General features: G+C 42.7%; 1 protein-coding gene across 1 annotated transcript in view; it reads left to right on the top strand.

The window, feature by feature from the left end:
- SUMO1 (small ubiquitin like modifier 1) overlaps window positions 1-21,486 on the top strand; it is a 32,964-nt gene extending 11,478 nt beyond the window's left edge. The window contains exons 2-5 of the mRNA XM_058664864.1: window positions 9,669-9,743; window positions 12,429-12,506; window positions 16,010-16,081; window positions 20,677-21,486. Coding sequence (XP_058520847.1) covers window positions 9,669-9,743; window positions 12,429-12,506; window positions 16,010-16,081; window positions 20,677-20,745 — 294 coding nt within the window. The 3' untranslated portion in view covers window positions 20,746-21,486. The remainder of the gene's footprint in view (window positions 1-9,668; window positions 9,744-12,428; window positions 12,507-16,009; window positions 16,082-20,676) is intronic.
- Window positions 21,487-23,154: the final 1,668 nt, after the last annotated feature.

Raw genomic sequence — 23,154 nt, 5'->3', positions numbered from 1 at the left:
ACACCAGATGGTGTTGGGGTCTGAACTGGCCTGGTGCATCCAATCCCAGCCCACACTAGTGCCTCGGGTGACTGCAACTGTTTCCTAGATAGAACGCAGCCCCCATTCCAGCACACGTGCCCCTTGGTGGGAACCTCAACCCTGTTAGGGTGTCCAACTAGGGAAACTTGTAATTCCACAGGGTTGGGCCCACATAACCCCATAGAGTCTACCCCCGACCAAGTTCTCTCGCGTGCTGGATATAGTCTTGACCCTGCCAAATGTGACCACTCCACCACTCCACCAAACAGTTGGGTGATGGTACCCATCACTGCCAAAGAGACCTCCATCCATAGTATTGGTGTGGGCTGGTGTGTGACGATCAGTGATGTTCTAGGCAAACAGGCCATTTCTGTATTCCGAATTGGGTTGGTGTATCTGACTAACCGTAATTGTCTCCTGGGTACTTCCCTCCTAACCACCAGGTCTCAGTCCCCACGCATGCCTAAAACTTCCATGACCCTGTCACTGGGAATCACCCAAGATTCACTACTCACCTACACTAAAATTGGACTTAGTCATGGGTGTCCCCAGGCAGCAAACATATCTTAAAAAACCCGAGAGCAGGCCGCCGGGTGGCCAGCAGGCAAAGCCTGGCACCTGGTGAGGCCGAGGACTCGTTCACTGCCTTGCGGCAGTGTCTTTGGCGTGAGCCCCCAGCATTGGGTCCGACCCGGCAGGGGCACCCCCCACAGCCGCCACACTGTGAGGAGCTGCAGTTGCCCCCAAGCCCAAGGCCCGAACCCCTCCCAAACTCACCTAGCTGCAAGATATTAGCAGCTAGGTGGAGCTAGGAATTTTACCCCAGTTCCCAAGTTCCCTCATGGCGCACTTACCCTGAGGAAAGAGCTCTCTTGGATCCTGGGTGAGGCTTAGGACTCATTCACTGCCTTGCGGCAGTGTCTTTGGCCTGAGCCCCCAGCCTTGGGTCCGACCCGGCAGGGGCACCCCCCACAGCCGCCACACTGTGAGGAGCGGCACTTGCCCCCAAACCCAAGGCCCGAACTATTTAAAGAATATTAAAAATGAAAGTTTTTTAAAAAAAGGAAGAAAGGGAACATAGATGTTGAATAGGTAATGAATAATGCCTGCCATACCTCCAGTTCTGTTAATACTTTTGTTTATACATAAGCCAGTTCCAGGCTTTGCATAAGCCTGTGTTCAAGACTCAGAGTTTACACAACTGACAACAGTTTCAATTACAGTTTTTAATCCCTGAGAAACTGCCTATCAAGTGTTTAACCACAGTGGAGTGTTGAATGTAAATAAACAGGCCTGGTATCTTGACAGGCTTCACTTCAACCTTACAGTGATGGTGTTCAATCTGGTCAGTTCTGTTCCAGATCTCTAGTACTGTCAAATGAAGTTTGAACATAATGCCGGGTGAGGATGAGAGTATACTTTAAGTTTTATGTTTTTAGGATTTTGGTAAATCCATTTAAGTAAGGAGGAAATGACTATTGTCAATATTAGGCTTTTATCTTTCATTAATGCAGATAAGTGCTAGGAATGTCCATTTTAATCCTCAAGGTTTCTTCATTAGGGAATGAATGAACTGATGTATGTAGAATTTTTTGAAACTTTGTTTAAAAATTTGAGATAGCAAGTAAATGGTTGGGTCTGGGTCAGAGCTAGGAGCTCGCTAGGAGCTCACTTCGAGTCTCCCTCTTGGGTGTTAGGGACCCAGTTACTCGCTCTGTCACTGTTGCACCCTAAGTTCTGCATTAGTGGGACGCTAAGGGTCAAGAGCCAGTACCAGGCATTGACCCCAGGAGCTCTGAGAATGCACATGGGTGTTACAACTCACATTTTAACTGCCAGGCAAAGCACCTACCCTTGGCTGAATGCATTTTTAATGATTTTTTTTTCTTATGAAAAACTTAATGTGTGTATAATGAATTCTATGTAACTGTCTGGGCCTGTGTTACTTTTATCTTCAGCATCCTATGTTATTTAAAAAATAATCCCATTGTGTTATTTCATCTGTAAATGTTCCAGCAGGTCTCAAAGAAAAAGATGTTTTAACAAAACCACCATACTGTTAGCCTGTGCTAAAAATGGTTTAATAACTTGTAATATCAAGTAAGAGTTGGACTGTAGGTGTTAGGTTTCCCGAGGATCTTTTTTCCCTGAGAATGTACAATCCTTGTGTAGTTGGAAGGGTTATTTGATGGATTAAGGGTGGATAAATGTTACATCCTGGTACTGAATTGTCAACATAACCAATTGCCACAGTTTTTGTGAATGTCTTTTTTTTTCTTGACTGAAATGGCACAATAAAACCCTTCTTATTAATTTCATACATTTGTAAGAATTGTTTTATTTTCTACATCTTCTCCAGTCTAATTCTTTTTCCATATCCAACCATTGTTTCCAAGTTGGTAGTACGTTGTGCCTAGTGTGTTCCCTTTGCCACTCCAGTTATCAGGGTTTGCTCTGTGGATGACCCAGAGTTGAAAATGGAGAGGTTTTCAGTAGGCTCATTCATCTTTCATGCACACTCAGTTTTCTTTCCATCACAAGTGTCTTTGCTCCAGCATTGTGGACCCTTTTCAGCCGATTCAGACTGTCCTCCCTGGGATTCTCTTTTCTCGGATGACCTAGTGTCCCAGGCCCAGAGCTGAATGCTTGTACTGTTTTGTGACTAGTGCACTATGCACTTTTGCATTGGTTTTCTTTAGAGGGGGGAAGAAGGAAAGAGGCACACAAAAGCCATGGAGATCACTGTAGACAAACTTTGACCTTTTTTGTCTGGGATCTTCTCAATTTCCAGGCTACTTTGTCAAAGGAAAAAGTACCAGCCAGAAGCTGGAAGACTACATTAAACATAAAGTTAGTAACATGACTGTTACTGTGTTCAAAGTAACAGTCTAAGTTGAAACACAAGTGTTCGTGTTGATAGGAAATTGGAGTTACCTCTAATACCCTACTATGAATATAAGAAACTGAGAAGATTTTTAAAAAATATTTATTTATTTTTATTACAAAGTCAGTTATACAGAGAGGAGGAGAGAGAGAGAGGAAGATCTTCTGTCCGATGATTCACTCCCCAAGTGAGTGCAGTGGCCGGTGCTGTGCCGATCCGAAGCCAGGAGCCAGGAGCCAGGAACTTTCTCTGCGTCTCCCATGCGGGTGCAGGGTCCCAAAGCATTAGGCCATCTGCGACTGCTTTCCCAGGCCACAAGCAGGGAGCTGGATGGGAAGTGGAGCTGCCGGGATTAGAACCGGCGCCCATATGGGATCCCGGTGCATTCAAGGCGAGGACTTTAGTAAAGGGTACCAAGGACTTCCCAGGCCACAAGCAGGGAACTGCATGGAAAGCGGGGCTTTCCAGAGCCCATGTGGCATCCCAGTGCATGCAAAGCAAGGACTTTAGCACTAGGCCATCATGCTGGGCCCAAGATTTTTGTTAAAATTGACTATTGGGCCCAGCGTGGTGGCCTAGTGCTAAAGTCCTTGCTTTGCATGCACTGGGATCCCACATGGGCTCTGGAAAGCCCCGCTTTCCATGCAGTTCCCTGCTTGTGGCCTGGGAAGTCCTTGGTACCCTTTACTTGCGTGGGAGACCTGGAAGAGGCTTCTGGCTCCTGACTTCAGAGCGGCACAGCTCCAGCTGTTGTGGCCGCTTGGGGTGTGAATCAATGGATGGAAGATTTTCCTCTCTCATTTATATCTGACTTTCCAATAAAAAAAAATCTGACTTGTATACAAATCTGAAGCATGAGTAAGATTCTGTGGCATGATAATTGTGCTTGGCGTTACAGAGATTATAAAGTTGGAAATACTTGAACGTGATCCTTGTAAGTTTGTAGGGAAAATGAAAATGTGCCACAGAAAAAAATGTATTAGTGTTTTAAAATCAGTTTTTAAGGCAGTTGTTTATCTGCCTCAAGCAGATAAGGAGAGGGGAGATATCTTCCATCTGCTGGTACGTTTTCCAAATGGCTGCAGTGGCAGGGCCTGGTCCAGGTCAAAGCCAGAAGCCCAGAACTTTACAAGGGTTTCCCCATGTGAGTGGGTGGGGGCCAACCTCTTGGGCCATCTTGTGCTGCTTTCCCTTGCATATTAGCAGGGAGCTGGATCAGAATTAGAGCAGTGAGGGCTTGAGCCATAAGAGATGCTGGCACTACCGGTGGTGGGTCAACCTTCCATACCACAATGCTTCTGAGAGGGATCTTTTTGTAGTGTTTGAGTGTTCTACATAGGGGAATAGGTTGGAGAGTTGATCAGTACAGAGATAAATAACAGATACGAAGATGCTTTGTTGATGGACTTGAAGAATATGATCTTTTCAAAGAGAAGAATGGAGAATAAAGATGCATTACTAAGCTGGAACTACCATGAAACCAGTGTTTTATCAGTAGGAGTTTAACTGAAGATTTTGAACATATCAGATTGCAGTTTAAACAGAAAACTCTGGTGGCAGTTTGAGTTATTTGAAGGAAGCAAGACTTGGAGTGTCCCTACTGCTGCAGTAATGTTAGTGAGCAACAATGAGTGCATGGAATGAGGTGGAGTGCAGAGATGGGATGGGCTCGGGAGCAACTGAGAGCATCCTCAGAGTGAGGAGTGGTGGAAGGTGCAAACACCCGGAAGTAATCCCATGTTTCTGTTTTGGGAAGCTGAGTATGTAGTAAGCATTTACTGTAATTTGGAATCAAAGAGTTACCATTTGTTTTGATTTTGGTTTTTGGGAAGAAGATAAAGCCAACAGGAGTTTAAAAAAATAATGCATTTATCTGGGCCTGGCGTGGTTAAAAGTAGTGGTTAAAAGTCTTACATGTGCCGGGATCCCATATGGGCGCCGGTTCTAATCCCAGTGGTCCTGCTTCCCATCCAGCTCTCCGCTTCTGGCCTTAGGAAAGCAGCTGAGGACGGCCCAAAGCCTTGGACCCTGTACTTGCATGGAAGACCTGGAAGAGCTCCTGGTTCCTGGCTTTGGATTGGCTCAGCTCTGGCCATTGCGGTTACTTGGGGAGTGAACCATCAAATGGAAGATCTTCCTCTGTCTGTCCTCCTCTCTGTATATCTGCCTTTCAAATAAAAATAAATAAATCTCTTAAAAAATGCATTTATCCTTGGACATGTTAACATTGAGATATCTGGGTGTAGATATGTGGGAACTGGATAAATGAGTAGGTAACTCAGAGAAGTCAAGTTGGAGAGAAGGATTCTGAGTCGTTAGTAGCTGAGGCATCCTTAAAATAATAGCTTAACCCACCTGGAGACATGAGAGAGAGGGGCTGGAGACATGGGGCTCAGGAGATGACCAGCATTTAAAGGACTTAGGATGAGGAGAGAAAGAAATTTGTAAGCCAAAGGTAAAGGGTTTTCCAGAAAGAAGTTATTAGTGTCCGTTGTTTTAGAGAGTTAGATATTTGAAAGTGTCAGTTTGGCTTAACAATAAGGAGTCCCAACTGGTAACCCTTGGTGAGAGCAGTGTCAAGTGAAAATTAAGTGAAATGGGTCATAAACCAGACTACAGTGGATTGGGAGTGAAAGTGAGGAGGATATCAATGCATTAAGGCCATACATATAAATTTATTTATTTTTAAAATTTTACAGAAAGGGGAAGGGAGGGAGGAAGGGAAAGGAAGAATTGTATCAGTCCATCTTTCATCTACTGGTTCACTTCCCAGACGGCCACACTGTCAGCTGGGCTGGTCCAAAGCCAGAAGCTTTCTCTGGGTCTCTCAGGTGGGTGCAGGGATCCAAGGCAGAGGGCTGTTGGGCCATCCTCCTGCTTTCTCAGGCCATTATCAGGGAACTGGATTGGAAGTGGAACAGCCAGCACTAGAACCAGTACCCAGGTTGGATGCTGGCCTTGAAGATGGAAGAATTAGCCTACTAAGCCACCACACTAGTTTTAAGGCTATATGTATATCTATCTATATATGTATTTAATTTTTTTTTTAAGAGGCAGATTTACGGAGAGAAGGAAAGACAGAAAACTTTCATTCACTGATTCACTCCCCAATGGCTGTAATGGTTGGAGCTGAGTTGATCTGAAGCTAGGAGCCTCTTCCAGATCTCCCACAGGAATGCAGGGTCCCAAGGCCTTCAGTTATCCCTTTCTGCTTTCCCAGGCCTCAAGCAGAGAGTAGGATGGAAATGGAGCAGCTGGGACATGAACCGGCACCCATGTGGGATCCTGGCACTTGCCAGGTGAGGATTTAACCATTGAGCCATTGTGTCAGCTCTGATAATACCAGTTTTATTTGGAAGGTTGTGGAGTGCTACAGTTATAGAATAGTTATTGAAAGTACTGGATTTCATTGAAGTTTGGGATAGATACCTCTGCGGTGGTTTCAGGAGAGGCTGAGAGAGAGGATGTTGTATTCTAGGTAACTGAGGTATAAAAATGCCAATACTGGAAGGGTGCTAGTGGACATGTTTGCAGAACAGCAAATGGTCTGGTTTAACAGAATCTTTGGGTTTGTAAAGGGAATAGTGAGAAGAAAATGAGACTTTTAGTGTTGTAGGAAGAACTGGCTGCTGGATGGTGAAGACCTTGTGTGTGTGTGTGTGTTTTAAAGTTTATTTTTATTGGAAAGGCAGACTTACAGAGAGGAGGAGAGACAGAGAAAGATCTTCCATTGGCTGGTTCATTCCCCAAGCAGCTGCAATGGCCAGAGCTGTGCCAATCCAAAGCCAGGAGCCCGGAGCGTCTTCCGAGTCTCCCACGCAGGTGCAGAGTCCCAAGGCTTTGGGCCGTCCTCAGCTGCTTTCCTAAGGCCAGAAGCGGAGAGCTGGATGGGAAGCAGGACCACTGGGATATGAACTGGCACCCATATGGGATCCCAGTGCTTGCAAGAAGACTTTAACCGCTAGGCTACCACTCCAGGCCCCCATGTGTGCTTTTGATCAGGAAAGTTGTACTGTGGAAGGAGGGTTCTGAAATGCTGTGGGTGATGGATTGGGGAGGGGAAAACATCGTTTTTTGTTCTGAGTAGCTGCTATAGCTACCCTATCTAGGAGCACAGCAGTAGAATCATCCTTGTAGCTATAGATGGATTGCTGCAAAGGATGCTTCCACAAAGCGATCCCCCCGCCCGCCTCTGCAGTCATGCAGGACTCCCATCTTGGCTGCTGTTTACTGCCCTTCACTGTCCGGAATAAGCTGTTGTCTCGCTCTTTGGATAGTAAAAAGCAGCAATAGGTATTGATTATGAAAATAAATGAATAGAGTGTTGTGGTGAGATTATGTTTGAAGTTAGTCTTCTAGTTTTCAGGTGAAATACTGTCTCAGTGAAGGTTCATTTTGTCTGTTACTGTAATAAAGACTTATTTTATTTTTATTGCAAAATCAGACGTACAGAGAGGAGGAGATACAGAGAGGAAGATCTTCTGACCAGTGATTCACTCCCTAAGTGACTGCAATGACTGGTGCTGCGCTGATCTGAAGCCAGGATCCAGGAACTTCCTCCAGGTCTCCCACACGGATGCAGGGTCCAAGGCTTTGGGCTGTCTTGTACTGCTTTCTCAGGCCACAAGCAGGGAACTGGATGGGAAGTGGGGCTGCCGGGATTAGAACTGGCGCCCATATGGGATCCCAGGGCGTTCAAGGCGAGGACTTTAGCCGCTAGGCCACTGCGCTGTCCCCCTATTATTTTTAAATATTAAAATGTTTAAAGGCCTTTGCAGTGGCTTAGTTGGCTAATCTTCTACCTTCAAGCACCAGTATCCCATCTGGGTGCTGGTTCGTGTCCTGACTGCTCCACTTTCTGATCCAGCTCCCTGCTTTGTGGCCTAGGAAAGCAGCGAAGGATGGTCTAAAGCCTTGAGACCCTGCACCTGCATGGGAACTCCACGGAGGCCCCTGGCTTCAGATAAGCTTGGCTGTTGTTGTGGCCATTTGGGGAGTGAACCAGGGAATGGAAGATCTTTCTGTTTCCTCTCTGTAAATCTGCCTTTACAATAATAGTAATGATGATAATAAAGCTTAGTAATTTTAAGCCACTGGTATGAGATACATAAGTAATGGCTTATTTTACTTGTAAAATACAGTATGGTTATATTTTTATAAAGTCTGAATAATAAAAGTATATGGAGCAGTTGTAGGAAAAGCTGTTTTTACTACACTCTTGGGAAATTTTTCAAGGTGCTCCTTTTTTACCGAGATACTTCATGGTGAAGTGTTTGGACTCAGTAGTTATTAATTTTGCTTTCAAAATTCCTTTATTTGAATTATTTTGTAGCCTCCTTTTCTTGATTTTCTGTCTCTCCCTGCTGTCTCCCTCTTCCTGCTGTCTCAGGGTATGCTTTTTTCCCTGATTCTAACACAGTTCCCTTAATTTTTTCCCAGCCATGCCTTATCTTCTAATCTTGAATATGCACCTCACATAGTTTAAAAGTAATGAGGGGGCTTGGCACAGTGTCCTGGCAGCTAAAGTCCTCGCCTTGAACCCGCCAGGATCCCATATGGGTGCCGGTTCTAATCACAGAGGCTCTTCTTCCCATCCAGCTCTTTGCTTGTGACCTGGGAAAGCAGTCGAGGACTCCCTAGAGCCTTGGGACTCTGCACCTGCGTGGGAGACCTGGAGGAAGCTCTTGGCTCCTGGCTTCGGACCGGCTCAGCTCCGGCTGTTGTGGCTGCTTGGGGAGTGAATCACCCAATGGAATATCTTCGTCTCTGACTTTCCTCTCTGTATATCTGACTTTGCAATAAAAATAAATAAATCTTTTTTTTAAAAAAAAGTAATAGGAAAGGGGCAGGCCTTGTTGTGCACTGAACTAAGCTGCCGCTCTGGGTGCCCCATCACATGTTACAGTGTGGGCTTGATCCTGCCTCTCTGCTTCTGCTTCAGCTCCCTGCTCAGTGCCTGGGAGGCGGCAGATGATGGCCCAGAGAGGTCCTGCCTGCTAGGTGGGAGACTTGGATGGAGTTTCTAGCTGTGGCTTCAGCCTGTTCCCAGCTGTGTGGGCGTTTAGGGAGTGAGTCAGTAGGTGGGAAATCCCGTCTGTGTCTCCATCTCTCCCTCTCTGTCCCACATAAATAAATGAGTAGTTTGAAAAAAGGATACATGATATAAAACTGTTTGACTTGAGCATTAGGTCAGTAGTTTGCTGTTTGCTTTTGTTTTCCAAGTAGCCTTTATTTGTGCAAATATTGTCAGTTTGTACTTGCCAGTACAGTTTCTTTTAACTGTTGACTCAGGATAGGCAGTAAGAAGAAAGTGAGGCCTTTAGGTGTGTGGCTAAGACTCATGGTGGGGACTGACTGTAAGACAACCATGACTGAATTGTTTCTGCGGCAGAAAGCTTCCGCACCACCTGGGAACTTGTGAGGAACAAATTGTCAGCTCTACACCAGACCTAGTGAATAAAACATGAGGTGGGGCACAGCGCTCTGTTTGTTTGCTGTAACAAGTTTTGCAGGTGATTTTGATGCATGGTAAAATCAGACCGTTCCTGTTGAATATGACCAAGACATCCCTTTCTTGATTGGTGTTGAAGTGGTGATGAGATAGTACTTTTTAGGCCATCTTTTGCTTGACTGGCAGAGAAAAATAAGGCTCTTGGTATTCTCAGGGATTTTTTTCATTATGAGGGAAAGTAATGGATATTTATAACTTTAGTAATTAAAATATAGGAAGTTTTATCTTGAATTGCACTTTTGTTTTTTTTAGGAGGCAAAACCTTCAACTGAGGACTTAGGGGATAAGAAGGAAGGAGAATACATTAAACTCAAAGTCATTGGACAGGTGAGTTTTATTATTTTTCTTTAACTTTCCGAAGTGTGAATAATTTCTCATGCATAGGAAAGATAATGTTTTATCTTGGAAAGGATTTGAACAAGTTGTGGAGGGTGTTGTAGAGATGGTGAACTGCTGGCTGGGACTTCTGTGTCTCCCACTGGAGTGCCTGCTTTGGCTCAAGCATCTGGGAGGTGGCGGTGTGGCTCAGATGTTTGGGTCTCTGCTAGCTACATGAGAGATCCAGAGTTCTTGCTTCGGCCTGGCCGGGCTGGGGCTGTTAGCAGCGTATGGGAAATGAACCTATCTATGGATGCAAGATCTCTCTTAGAGTCAGCCTCTTTCTCTTTCTTTATTTCAAATAAAAGAAATGTTAAATTTTGAAGAAAGTCAAGTTATTTAAAAATAAATTTTTGTTTATGGACCTGGTGCAATAGCTTAGTGGTGAAAATCTTGTCTTGCAACCACCGGGATCCCATATGGGCGCTGGTTCATGTTGTGGCTGCTCCACTTCCCATCCAGCTTCCTGGTTGTGACCTGAGAAAGCAGTAGAGGATGGCCCAAAGCCTTGGATCCCTGCGCCTGCGAAGGGGAGACGTGGAAGAAGTCCTGGCTCCTGGCTTCAGATTGGCTCAGCTGCAGCTGTTGCAGCCAGTTGTGCAGTGAGCCAGCAGTTGAAAGATCTCTTTCTTTCTCTCCTTCTCTCTCTGAATCTGCCTTTACAATAAAAATAAATAGATCTTTAAAAACAAATAAAATAGGGCCCGGCGATGTGGCCTAGCGGCTAAAGTCCTCACCTTGAAAGCCCCGGGATCCCATATGGGCGCCGGTTCTAATCCCGGCAGCTCTGCTTCCCATCCAGCTCCCTGCTGCGGCCTGGGAAAGCAGGAGAGGACGGCCCAATGCATTGGGACCCTGCACCCGCGTGGGAGACCCAGAAGAGGTTACAGGTCCCAGCATCGGATTGACGCGTACCGGCCCGTTGTGGCTCACTTGGGGAGTGATTCATTGGATGGAAGATCTTCCTCTCTGTCTCTCCTCCTCTCTGTATATCCGGCTTTCCAATAATAATAAAATCTTTAAAAAAAAATAATAAAATAAAAGATTTTCTGGGGCTAGTGCTGTGGCATAGTAGGCTTAGCACTTGTGGTGCCAGCATCCCATGTTGGCACCAGTTCAAATCCCACCTGCTCCACTTCTGATTGAGCTCCCTGGATCAAAAGATGGCTCAAGTCCTTGTTCCCCTGTATGCATGTGGGAGACTCAGAAGAGACTCCTGGTATTGGATTGGCTCATCTTTGGCCATTGTGGCATTTGGGGAGTGAACCAGTGGATGGAAGATCTCTCTCTAACTATGCCTTTGGGAAAAAAAAGATTTTCCTTTCTTTAAGAAAGTTCTAAGCTGGGCCCAGCGCAGTAGCCTAGTGGCTACAGGCCTCTCACACACTAGAATCCCATATGGTTACCGGTTCTAATCCTGCAGCCCTGCTTCCCATCCAGCTCCCTGCTTGTGGGTTAGGAAAGCAGTCAAGGATGACCCAGAGCCTTGGGACCCTGCACCCACATGTGAGACCCAGAAGAAGCTTCTGACTACAGATTGGATCGGATCGGCTCGGCTCAGCTTCGGCCAATGCGGCCATTTAGGGAATGCAGTCAGTGGATGGACGGTCTCTCTGTCTCTCTTCCTCTCTATATTTCTGACGTTCCCATTAAAAAAAAATTCTAAGCCATGAAACTTCTGCTAATATAGATTTGTAAATGTGATATGTATCTGTAAGGGTGAAATTATATAGCGTGCCAGCGCATTTTGTGTATAGATATATATGTGTTATGATTTGCTAGACAGTTAGGTAGAAGAAAGCAGTCTGTAGTCCTCCAGATGAGTTTGAGTCGTGTGGTTGTTTGTTTTACTTTGACGGTAGGAGTGTTTTCTGCTTCAGCTAATGGCCTGTGTCTCCGATACTTCACTTGTAGGGAATACTTTTTGTTTAGAGTTGCTCTTTGGGAGTCTGTGATAGTTCATCTTTTGACAGATAGAATAGGTGTGTAGTAAGGAAGGATGCGTTCCTTGACGTACATCCTTTTTACTTGTATTGATAATTTTGATACCTAAGATAATATCTTTGTTAATTTTTTTGTAATAGATCAGAGCAACTTTGAAAATGATTAGTGTTTTAAAAAGTTTACTTTTAGCTATTTGAAGGATAGAGGGAGCGTAGGGTAGGGAGAGAGAGTTGAATGTTTGCTGGTTTACTCCCTACATGCCTACAAAGCATCTTGAAGCCAGGAGCCAGACCCTCCATCAGGTTTCTCACACGGGTGATAGGGGCCCAGGCACTCGGGCCCATCATCTCTTGCTTCTAAGCATACTTTTAGCAGAAGGCTGGATTGGAACATGCGGAGGAGCTGGAACTCACACTGGTTCTCTGATGTGTGTAGTCCTGCAGGGTAGCTTACCTGTTGTGTCATGATGCCTACCCCTGATTAATAATAATAGTTAATATTTATACATCTACTAATAAAATGTTTGAAATGTTAAGTATGTTTTGGTGGAAAAATATAGATATCAAGGTTTATGGTTTTTTTTTAAGGTTTATGTTTCTCATTGCTCTATATATGTGTAATTAAATTTCGCTCCAACAAAGCAAATAGTTTATACAAAGGAGGATAATTTTTTCCCTCTTGTCTCCTTAGGACAGCAGTGAGATTCACTTCAAAGTGAAAATGACAACACATCTCAAGAAGCTCAAAGAATCATACTGTCAAAGACAGGTGTGTGTATTGTGATTTTTAAACAAAGTGTTTTGTTGCACATTTTTTTTACTGAAGGTTGTCCAAAAAAAAAAAGATCCTATTATTTTCACCATTAGCAAGTCAGGAAAACACCCTGATTTTATCATTTCCTCTATTCTATTTAATTGCCTTTTTTTCTTTTGAGGCCTGATTGATTCAAAGTTTGAATTCTTAAGATGTGGAACTAGTTTGAAAAATAATCCGAGTTGCCCAGACATCTCAAGTGAATGTTTCCATCTTGATGTCTTTCTAGTGTCTGTAGAACTAAAGGCGAATACTTGTTGGGGATTACTGTGAAATTTCCCTGTGCTTCCAACTGTGGGTGTTCAGTCATCGTTACATTTAGGTACCGATATTATTAGCAGGTTGTCTTTATGCACAATAGTGCTTGTTACTGCTAATTGCATTTGGCAAAACTGGGAATTTTCTCTGTTTAAAGAAATTTCTTAAGAAAATCTTGTTAATTTTTTAACATCAAATCCTCACAGATTCTGTGATTTCATGTACTAGATTGTTTCATCAGTAACTAATTCTTTAACCTAAGTTTGGACTCCATTATTGTGATGGGCAGGTTATTTAACCTGTATGTGCTTTGGGTTCTTGTTAATAAAATATTAATATTGTGTTAGCACTATGTCTTAGAGATGAAATGCAATAGCCTGTGTAAAGCTCTGCCTGCTGCCCAGCCGTGCTCAGTGAATAGCACCCATTATCATCATTATTATAAGGTAGATTTCAGAAATAAGTTTAATTGGAATGAATTATATGTATATAGACTATAAATATATTTTAGGTGAAATGATTTAAATTATTTGACATATTAATGGATTATAGGTTTCATAAGTATAGAAGGTTTGCTTTTTTGTTGAAATTTGTTAACACAAAGTAATTTTTGTCAGAAGAAAGTGCTTAGGTGTTCAGTCACAGTTTTGTCTGTGTATGTGGATTTTCATTGTTGACCTCAGCCAATTCAGATCAGTAATAATTTTGATGGGTGCTAAAACTGAGAGGAAATTCATCTGTGGGAAGGGACATGTACTCATTGTACGCATTATGTTGTAAGTACTTGAAATACATTATTTACTCCTTCAGATTGTAGAGAAAATCGCTGCAGTCTTTTCACTCTGAAAATAGGGAACTGACTGTTGAAGAGAAACAGTGCGAAGTAAAGAGCTAAACCACAAAGCTACCTAAAATTGAAGGCGCTAGCTTTGCAGAAATTAAACTATCAGTTCAGTGTTGTTAATGTATAATCACATTTTGAAAAATTTATTTGTTGGGCTCTGCATGATAGCCTAGTGGTTAAAGTCCTCGCCTTGAATGCACTGGGATCCTATATGGGTGCCGGTTCGTATCCTGGTAGCTCTGCGCTTCCCATCCAGCTCCCTGCTTGTGGCCTGGGAAAGCAGTGGAGGACGGCCCAAAGCATTGGGACTCTGCATCTGTGTGTGAGACCTGGAAGAGGCTTCATGCTCCTTACTTTGGATACGCGCAGTTGCAGCCATTGTGGTCACTTGATGAGTGAATCATTGGACTGAAGCTGTGACTCTCTCCTCTCTGCAAATCTGCCTTTCCAATAAAAATAAATCTTCAAAAAAATTTATTTATTTTTATTGGAAAGGCAGATATACAGAGAGAAAGATCTTCACTCCACTGGTTCATTCCCCATGCTGCTGCAGTGGCCAAAGCTGAGCTCTGATCCGTTGCCAGGAGCCAGGAGCTTCTTCTGGATCTTCCATGCAGTGGGAGGGTCCTAAGCCTTTGGGCATCCTCTGCTGCTTTCCCAGGCCACAGGCAAGGAGCTAGATGGAAGTGGAGCAGCCATGATTAGAACTGGTGTCCATATGGGATTCCAGTGCAATCAAGGCGAGAACTTTAGTCACTAGGTTACTGTGCCAGGTCCTATAGAGTCTCTTCTAAGTATCTTTCTATGCTTCGGAATGTATGCATTAGTCTTTAGAAATAGGTTTTTCTATAAATATCAATTTTTCTTTGATATAATGACATATAAGGAATAGGAAAATTTAAACTATGTATATGAGTGGAAAATTGAAAAGTGGCACATAAATATCTAGTGGCTGACATTATGTAGAATGTAAATTAGCTGCTGAGACAATGGCATCTCGTATAGATACCTGTTTGTGTCCCAGCTGCTCCAAGTCTCATTCAGCTTCCTGCTTAATGCCTAGCAAAAGCAACAGAAGGTGGTCCAGGTATAGGGTCCCTGCACCCACTTGAGAGATGGCAGGTGAGGCTCCTGATTATGTCCATCTAGCAAGATGGACAGATCAAAGATCTCTCTCTCGGATGTAAGAGCCCATTCACTTGTTCATCTTTTACTTTCCCAGGTGCATTAGCGGGGAGCTAGATCAAAGTGGAGTACCTAAACATAAACCAGCACCCATATGGGATGTTAGTATCAGCGGAGTGGTGTGATCCACTATGCCACAATGCTATCCTGTAATTCTGCCATTGTATTTTAGAAATTGGTTTTTGTAAAAACTTTATTTGATTTAAATACACTTTTTTTGAAGGTCAAAATAAAAGGGGAAAACAATTTTTTGAAGATTTATTTCCATTGGAAAAGCAGATCAGATTTATGGAGAAAAGAAAAGATAGAAACATACTGCATCCGCTGGTTCAGTCCCCCAGTGGACGCAATGACCTGGGCTGAGCTGAGCCGATCCAAAGCTAAGAGCCAGGAGTTTCTTCTGGGTCTCCCATGCGGATACAGGGTCCCAAGGCTTTGGACCATCCTCTGCTGCTTTCCGAGGCCATAAGCAGGGAGCTGGAGGGGAGCTGAGGCCGCTGGAACATGAACCAGCACCCATATGGGATCCCGGCGTTTGCAAGGTGAGGATTTAGCCATTGAGCCATTACACCAGGCCCAGAAAGAGATTTTCTGTCTATTGGTTAACTTTCCACATGGTTTGATGGTAGTAACCAGTAACTCCATTCACATCTTTCTCTAGAGGCAGTGAGATCCAAATTATGGGCCAACTTCTGCTGCCTTTCCACATCTGTAGGCTGGGAGCTCGATCAGCAGGAGAGCAGCAGGGACTTGAACAGACGCTCTGATAGGAGATGGTGACTTTGCAGGTGATAGTATAACTTGCTGTGCCACCGTGTTTCCTGTTGGATCACAAGTTTTAGGAGGAAATGAATGTAGAGTAGTGATCAAGAACACAGGCTTAGAAGGAGATTAGGGCTTAAATTCTTGACTAGCTTGTGTGTTTTCTTCAAGCTTCGGATTCTTTAGCTATAAAGATAAGGTGATACTTCCTCCTAGCATTGTTCTGAACGTCAGTGATTATGGTAAAATACTTGGTACAGAGGTGGCTTAGCAAACAGTTGGTACTCAGGATATGGTAAGTATGATAGCATCAGTTGTCTAATGTTCTGTGTAAAGCTTTCATGCTTACTTTTTGTGCCTCAAAGTTCCTGTTATAATATTTGTATACTTTTTTTTTAACCTATTTTAGGGAGTTCCAATGAATTCACTCAGGTTTCTCTTTGAAGGTCAGAGAATTGCTGATAATCATACTCCAAAAGAAGTAAGTATAATTTCTTTCTGAATTAGGAAGATTTTAAGTTTCTTTTTTTTTTTTTTTAAAGATTTATTCATTTTATTACAGCCAGATATACATAGAGGAGGAGAGACAGAGAGGAAGATCTTCCGTCCGATGATTCACTCCCCAAGTGAGCCGCAACGGGCCGGTGCGCGCCGATCCGAAGCCGGGAACCTGGAACCTCTTCCGGGTCTCCCACGCGGGTGCAGTGTCACAATGCATTGGGCCGTCCTCAACTGCTTTCCCAGGCCACAGGCAGGGAGCTGGATGGGAAGTGGAGCTTCCAGGATTAGAACCGGCACCCATATGGGATCCTGGGGCTTTCAAGGCGAGGACTTTAGCTGCTAGGCCACGCTGCCGGGCCCTTAAGTTTCTTTTTAACTGTTTGGTTCTCTAAGTACTTTATTTGCCAGAGAGAAGATAAATCTTGAGGATTGAACTTATAGAATACTTTCTTTTTTTTTCTTTTTATTTTTTTTTTAATTGATTACATTGCATTATGTGACACAGTTTCATAGGTACTCAGAATGCTTTCAAAGTGCCAATAAAAGAGGTAGAAGCTGGGAATTGAGTATTTAAGTTGTCTTGTAGTAGGGCACATACTACAACTTCGTCTTATTTGTTTCTTGATTTATTTACTTAGTTGAAAGGCTAAGGTTACAGAGATAATGAGAAAGAAATTCCATCCAGTGATTCACCCCCCCCCCCCCAAATGACCGCAACAGCCTGGCTGGGTCAGGTGGAAGCCTGGAGCTTCTGGTCTCCTGTGTGGGTTCTGCTGGGGCCCAAGCACTTGGCCCATCCTCTGCTGCTTTCCCAGGTACATTGGGGAGCTGGATAGGAAGCGGGACAGCTTAGACCCAAACTGGTGCTGTTTCGGATGTTGAAATTTTGAGTAGTGGCTTTATCTGTTGTATTACAGCGCTGGCTCCATACTTCTTTTTAAAAATTAAGTGACAGGCTGGCATGGCTAATCTTCTGCCTGTGGTGCCGGCATCCCACATGGATGCCAGTTTGAGTCCTTGCTGTTTTGCTTCTGATCCAGCTCTCTGCCAAGTGGCCTAAGAATGTAGTGAAGGATGGCCCAAGTTCTAGGGCCTCTGCACCCCCAAATGGCAGACCTGGAAGAAGCTCTGGTCCTCAGCTTCGGACTGGCCCAGCTTTGGTCATTTTGACCCTTTGGGGAGTGAACCAGCAGGTGGAAGATCTGTGTTTCCCTGTCTTTCTAACTCTTGATAATTCTTGATTTTACAGGTAAATAAATTTTTAAGAATTGAGTGAGAGACAGACATAGAGGAGAGTTCCTGGCTGCTAGTTCACCCCTGAGTGCCCTCAGGATCTCTGGTTGGGGTTAGGCTGCGCTGGGAACTTAACCCAGGTCTCTGATAAGGGTAGCGGGAACCCAGTTACTTAACCCATCACTGTTGCCTCCAAGGTTTCACATTAGCAGGAGGCTGGAGGCGGATGATAGAACCCAATAGCATGCTCGCGGTAATCCAGTATGGGATCTCAGCATTTTAAATACCTGTTCTTAATGGCTCTTTTTGAAGATAGATAAATGGTTGTCAAACCTGGAAGATTTTTGGTATGCTTTTAAGGTGATGATGACCACAAAGGGTAGAATTTGATTTCTCACTCGTTTTGAGTGGTGGTACTGAAGCTTAGTGTATATTATCGTATTTGGTTTTTTTTTTTCTTTTAAATTTTTAAAATTTTTTGTGTCTTCAGTTATTTTATTGTGCATAACCTGTTTTCTTATATATCCCAACTCCTATCACTAAATAGAGGCATCTTGAAGTAAAATGTGTATGTATGTATTTGTATGTAGATTCCACCTATACAAAATAACATTCTGATTGTGGGGATGATTTACTTAGAAAGCATTTCAGATTTACTGAATTGTTAGACTAGTGTTGTATTCTCCTGTATACCTTTTCCTTGGGTTCATCACTTATGTGCTATATGTGCTGTCATCCTGTGTCGTCGTCATCGCTGCTGAGCATTGCAGATGTGACCCTAAACATTTCTACATTATCTCCTAACAATAGTTCAGTTATATTTTTAACATAGACACGGTATTACTGGATAGCAAATTAAGGTAGATTTTATCCATATTTTAACCAGACTCACCCAAAATATGCATTCTGACCATTCATTGTGCCTCTGTGGCCTCTTTGATATGGAACTGACTGGAACCTCAGGTTTCCAGTGCCTAACCCCATACCTGCCCTTTATCACACGGACATTTAAAAAAATACAGAGACAGGTTTCCCTTTCAGAGAGAAGTTCTTGAATTTGGACTTTTCTGATGTCTTATAATTAGGTTAAATCCACCAGCCCCCTACTCCCTCTTTTTTTAATTTGAAAGGCGGACACACACAAGACTTCTTTGGTCTGTTGGTTCATGCTTCACAGGTCTGCGGTAGCTGGGGCTGGCGGCCTCAAATTCATTCCAGGTTCCACCTGAGTGGGGATGATGGGTGCTCAAGTGCTTGGCCCATCGTGTGTGGCCTCCTAGGATGTGCCTTTAGCAGGAAGCAGAACTTGAAGCCCTGGTTTCTTGTGAGATGCAGGCGTCCCAAGCTGTCTTATACTTGCCGCCACGAAGTTCTGTACTTCTGAGTGCCACCACATCTGAGGGTACAGGATGTCCATCTGTCTTGTTACGGCCAGTGTTAATTTTGGACAGTTAGTGAAGGTGATAATCGCTTTATCCTCTGTATCCCTTATCATTTAAATTGTCTGAATACCTTGAAGGTATTGATCAGTTGTGGCCCTTTCAAATCACTCTGTTCTGATGTTTGGTTTTTATGAAAATAATTTTCCAACTTGTGGAAAAGTTGCAGCAGTACAGAAGATATGTATGTATTCTCCAGATTCACCAATTTAACATTTTGCTACTTTTGCTTATTGTATGTGTGTGTGTTTTTCTCTTCATCCCCAAGTCTTTTTTTAATGAGCACTTAACTACTTTTATTTTCAAAATTTGAAAGAGGTACAGCTATAGCAAGAAGGAGATATAGAGAAATCTTCCATCTGTTTGTTAAAAGGTTGCCAGGAGGTGGGCCAGTCTGAAGCCAGGAGCTTCTTCTGGGTCCCCCAAGTGGGTTCAGGGGCCCAAGCAGTTGGGCCATTATTTGCTGTTTTCCCAGGCTATATGCAGGGAGCTGGATTGGAAATGAAGCAGCTGGGATTAGAACCGGTGGCCATGTGGGATATAGCACTGTAGGTGAAAACTTAACTTATTATACCATAGTGATGGCCCCAAAGGAAGGAATTTTAAATGTCAATACAAAACACTTAAAAAAATTGGATCTTTTGGGCCCTATTTTTAAAAATTTATTTTTATTGTAAAGTCAGATATACAGAGAGGGGGAGAGACAGGAAGATCTTCCATCTGCTGTTTCACTCCCAAAGTGGCCTTAACGGAATTGTGCCGGCCCGAAGCCAGGAACTTCTTCCAGGTCTCCTATGCTGGTGCAGGGTCTCAAAGCCTGGGGTTGTCCTCAACTGCTTTCCCAGGCCACAAGCAGGCAGCTGGATGGGAAGTGGAGCTGCCGGGATTAGAACCGGAGCCCATATGGGATCCCGGTACGTGTGAGGCGAGGACTTTAGCCGCTGAGCTACTGTGTAGGGCTCTTGGACCCTGTTTTTATAAATCACATTTTAAACATTTTTTTTTTTTTTAATAGAAATGGTATTCTGTCAAGTAATGACACTTAGGGGGCTGGGTATCGTAGGCTAATGTTCCACCTGTGGTACTGGTATATCATACAGGCACCAAATTGATTCCTGGCTGTTCTGCTTCTGATCCACCTCCCTGCTAAAGGCCTAGGGAAGCTGCGAAGGATGGCTCGAGTCCTTGGGCCCCTGCACCCATGTGGATGATCTGGAAGAAACTCTTGGCTCCTGATTTTGGATCTGCCCAGCTCTGGACATCAGAGCCATTTGGGAGTGAACCAGTGTATAGAGGATCTCTTTTTTTTTTTTTTTTTTTTTTTTTTGAGGAAGGAGACAGAAACTTAAATGCATTTAAAAGTAAAATGTGTTTTAAAAACCAAAGCATTCAGTGATTAATTTTCATTAGATTTCCAACTTCAATATACTTGTCAAAGACACTTCAGTTGTGTACAGCAAATGAATATGGCAGTCACACGGATTCAGGTGAGTGAAGAGGAGTAAGTACACAGAATTAGGAAGCCAGATCTTGGAATACTTTTTTTTTTTTTTTAGTCATAGGACTTTTTTTTTAAGATTTATTTTACTTTCATTACAAAGTCAGATATACTGAGAGGAGGAGAGATAGAGAGGAAGTGGAGTTGCCGGGATTAGAACCAGCGGCCATATGGGATCAAGGCGAGGACCTTAGCCACTAGGCCACACTGCCGAGCCCAAGATCTTGGAATACTTTTAAGAAAAGCCAGTTGCTCACAAATCTTCCGGGTGTAACTGTGGTTCACAGTTGCATCTCAGTGCTTTTAAAATGGTGGCTACGTAGTTACAGCTAATTTAAAAATATTAGTATTAAGTGTGAATATTTAAATGCTTTTATATTTAGACATTTCTCTTTCTTCTTACAGCTGGGAATGGAGGAAGAAGATGTGATTGAAGTTTATCAGGAACAAACAGGTGGTCATTCAACGATTTAGATAATTTTTATTTTTTTTGCTTTTCCCTTAATCCTTTTTTATTTTTAAAAATAGTTCTTTTGTAATGTGTTCAAAAATGGCATTGAAAACTGGCATCCCATCTCTCAAACATCTGGTAATTTGAATTCTAGTGCTCACTGCTCATTGTTTCCTTTGTGCTGATCTTGGGTGATCAAGCCTTAGCCCCTCCCTCGGGCCCTCTCTGTTGTAAAATCAGTGTACACAGAGGGGCCTCCTCCTTCAGGACTGCATTTCAGGCTTGTGAGGTTAAGTAAGAGCGACCCACGCGAGTGTTCCTAATTGGCCCCGAGATTCACCAGGTGATGGCTTCACTCCTGGACTGTGACTTTCAGTGGGAGATGGAAGTTTTTCAGAGAATGGAACTGTGGAAAAATGACCTTTCCTTAACTTGAAGCTACTTTTAAAAATCTGAGGATCTGGACCAAAAGATGATCAGATTGGAGTCAAGATGACAGATTTGGTGAAAGAAATGACTAACTCCAAAGATGGCATCACTTGAAGAGAAAGCATTTTAAGATTAAAAAAAAAAAAATCTTGTCAGAAGATCCCAGAAAAGTTCTGGTTTTCATAACCAGTTAATAAATTATTCATGCGGAAGTGTGTACAACAGAACACTGCTCCTTTTGATTTTATTTGTACTTTTTGGCCTGGGATATGGGTTTTAAATGGACATTGTCTGTACCAGCTTCGTTAAAATAAACAATATTTGTAAAAACCGTACTATTGCTTATTTTATTTTAATTGTATAGAACGGAAAAAGAAAATGCCTAAAATCAGGTTTTCCTGTATAATACTGGAAATTGTTTGCACATAGGATTTTCTCTTCAGTACTGTACAGTGATGTTAATGACTCAAGCACTGAGAGTTACTGAAGTGCCTTCTCAACCAAGGATTTAATTAAGGCCACAATACCTTTTCAAAATACTCAGCGTTCTGTTTAACAACTTGATATTCCTGTATGGTGCATGTATGGAACAGTTATTCAATCGTGTTGAATAAATGGGCACACAACAATTTGATTCATATTGGTTATTTCAGTTCAGCAGTTGTAAGGCATTCTGCCTAGTTATTTATTTTCCTTTTCTTTATGTCAGATATCTAAACTTTGTGAAATTAAAATGCCACACATTAGTCTGATCTTATCAGAGGACTTGATTTTTTCCTTTTAACTCTTTCATGAATCAAGTTCAATATACCTATACAAACATAACTCAGCTTCATTTTACTCCTAATAGAATGTCAGCAGAGTACTTTAGAGAATTGACCTTGAACATATTTTGAAAGCATTTTACAAACTGTTATAGCTACTCAAATCACCTGCTGAAAATCAGATTGACTCAATGTTATACATTCTTACGTTTGACCGTAGTTGAAAAATTAATTGTATTGTGTAAATTAAGCTTCAAACTGGTAATTATTATATTCTTTTCTAGTGACTAGGAATTAGGTCCATTTTTAAAAAAACCCTTTTGAGTTGTGTACTTCTGTTCAGAGATTGAATAACAAATCACACTGGCTAGTTGAGTTAATCCACATTGCATGAATTGCTAGTTTTAATTCTGTTTGGGACTGTAAGTGTATGAAGCCCATTTAGGTGGTGGCGCTTACTTAAGTCCTGGGGAGTAGTTTTTAGTTTTTTCATTCTTCAGATTGTATTGCACCCTGCTATGCTTGCCTTACAAATGCTTATCAGGTATTGTAGAGCTTATAAAACAGGAGTTTCATGGCAAAAATGTACTGCTGGGCATCAGATTAGAGAGACCTCGAGTAACATTTGGCATAGCTACTTTCTCTGGTCCTTGACTAGAACATCTGAGACTGTAATAGGAGGGAGAAAATAAAGTGAATAATGGTAATTTTCCCCACAAGGATGTTTTCTTTGCTTATTCTGTTCTTGAGTTGTTTGAGCTGCTCTTTTCTTATCTGATGAAGTACTATTGAATGAATGTTCCAGTAGGGTAGACAAGCTTGAAAAGGTTGAAGTTGTGTATTTAAATTCACTAGGACTGATACCTAGCATTTCATTTTATTTCTACTTCATCTTACCTAAAAACAAGGAGTTAAAGTAAGCATCAGATCTAAGCAGGTCTAATAACAGCAATAGAGAATCCAAAATAAGTACAATTTCTGGGTTGTAGTAGATCTTTAGAAAGTAAATGCCTATGAATATTATTGAAAAGTTCGAGCAAATTACCTGTTAGGCTTCTTAGCTGTGGAGAATAAAGAAGTACAGTCATGCCAAAGGAGAATTTAGGCTCGGTTATTTTATCTTATTTAACACTCTTTTGGTCCTCTTTCTTTTCATTTGAAAGGCAGGGAGCAAGATCTTCCGCCTGCTACTTCACTTCCCCAAATAACTGCCACAGCCAGGGCTGGGCCAGGCTGAAG

This window comes from Ochotona princeps, chromosome 5 (assembly GCF_030435755.1).
Source record: "Ochotona princeps isolate mOchPri1 chromosome 5, mOchPri1.hap1, whole genome shotgun sequence".
Taxonomy (NCBI): Eukaryota; Metazoa; Chordata; class Mammalia; order Lagomorpha; family Ochotonidae; genus Ochotona; species Ochotona princeps.
The sequence above is the reverse complement of the archived record's forward strand: the minus strand, read 5'-3'. Positions and strand labels throughout refer to the sequence as shown.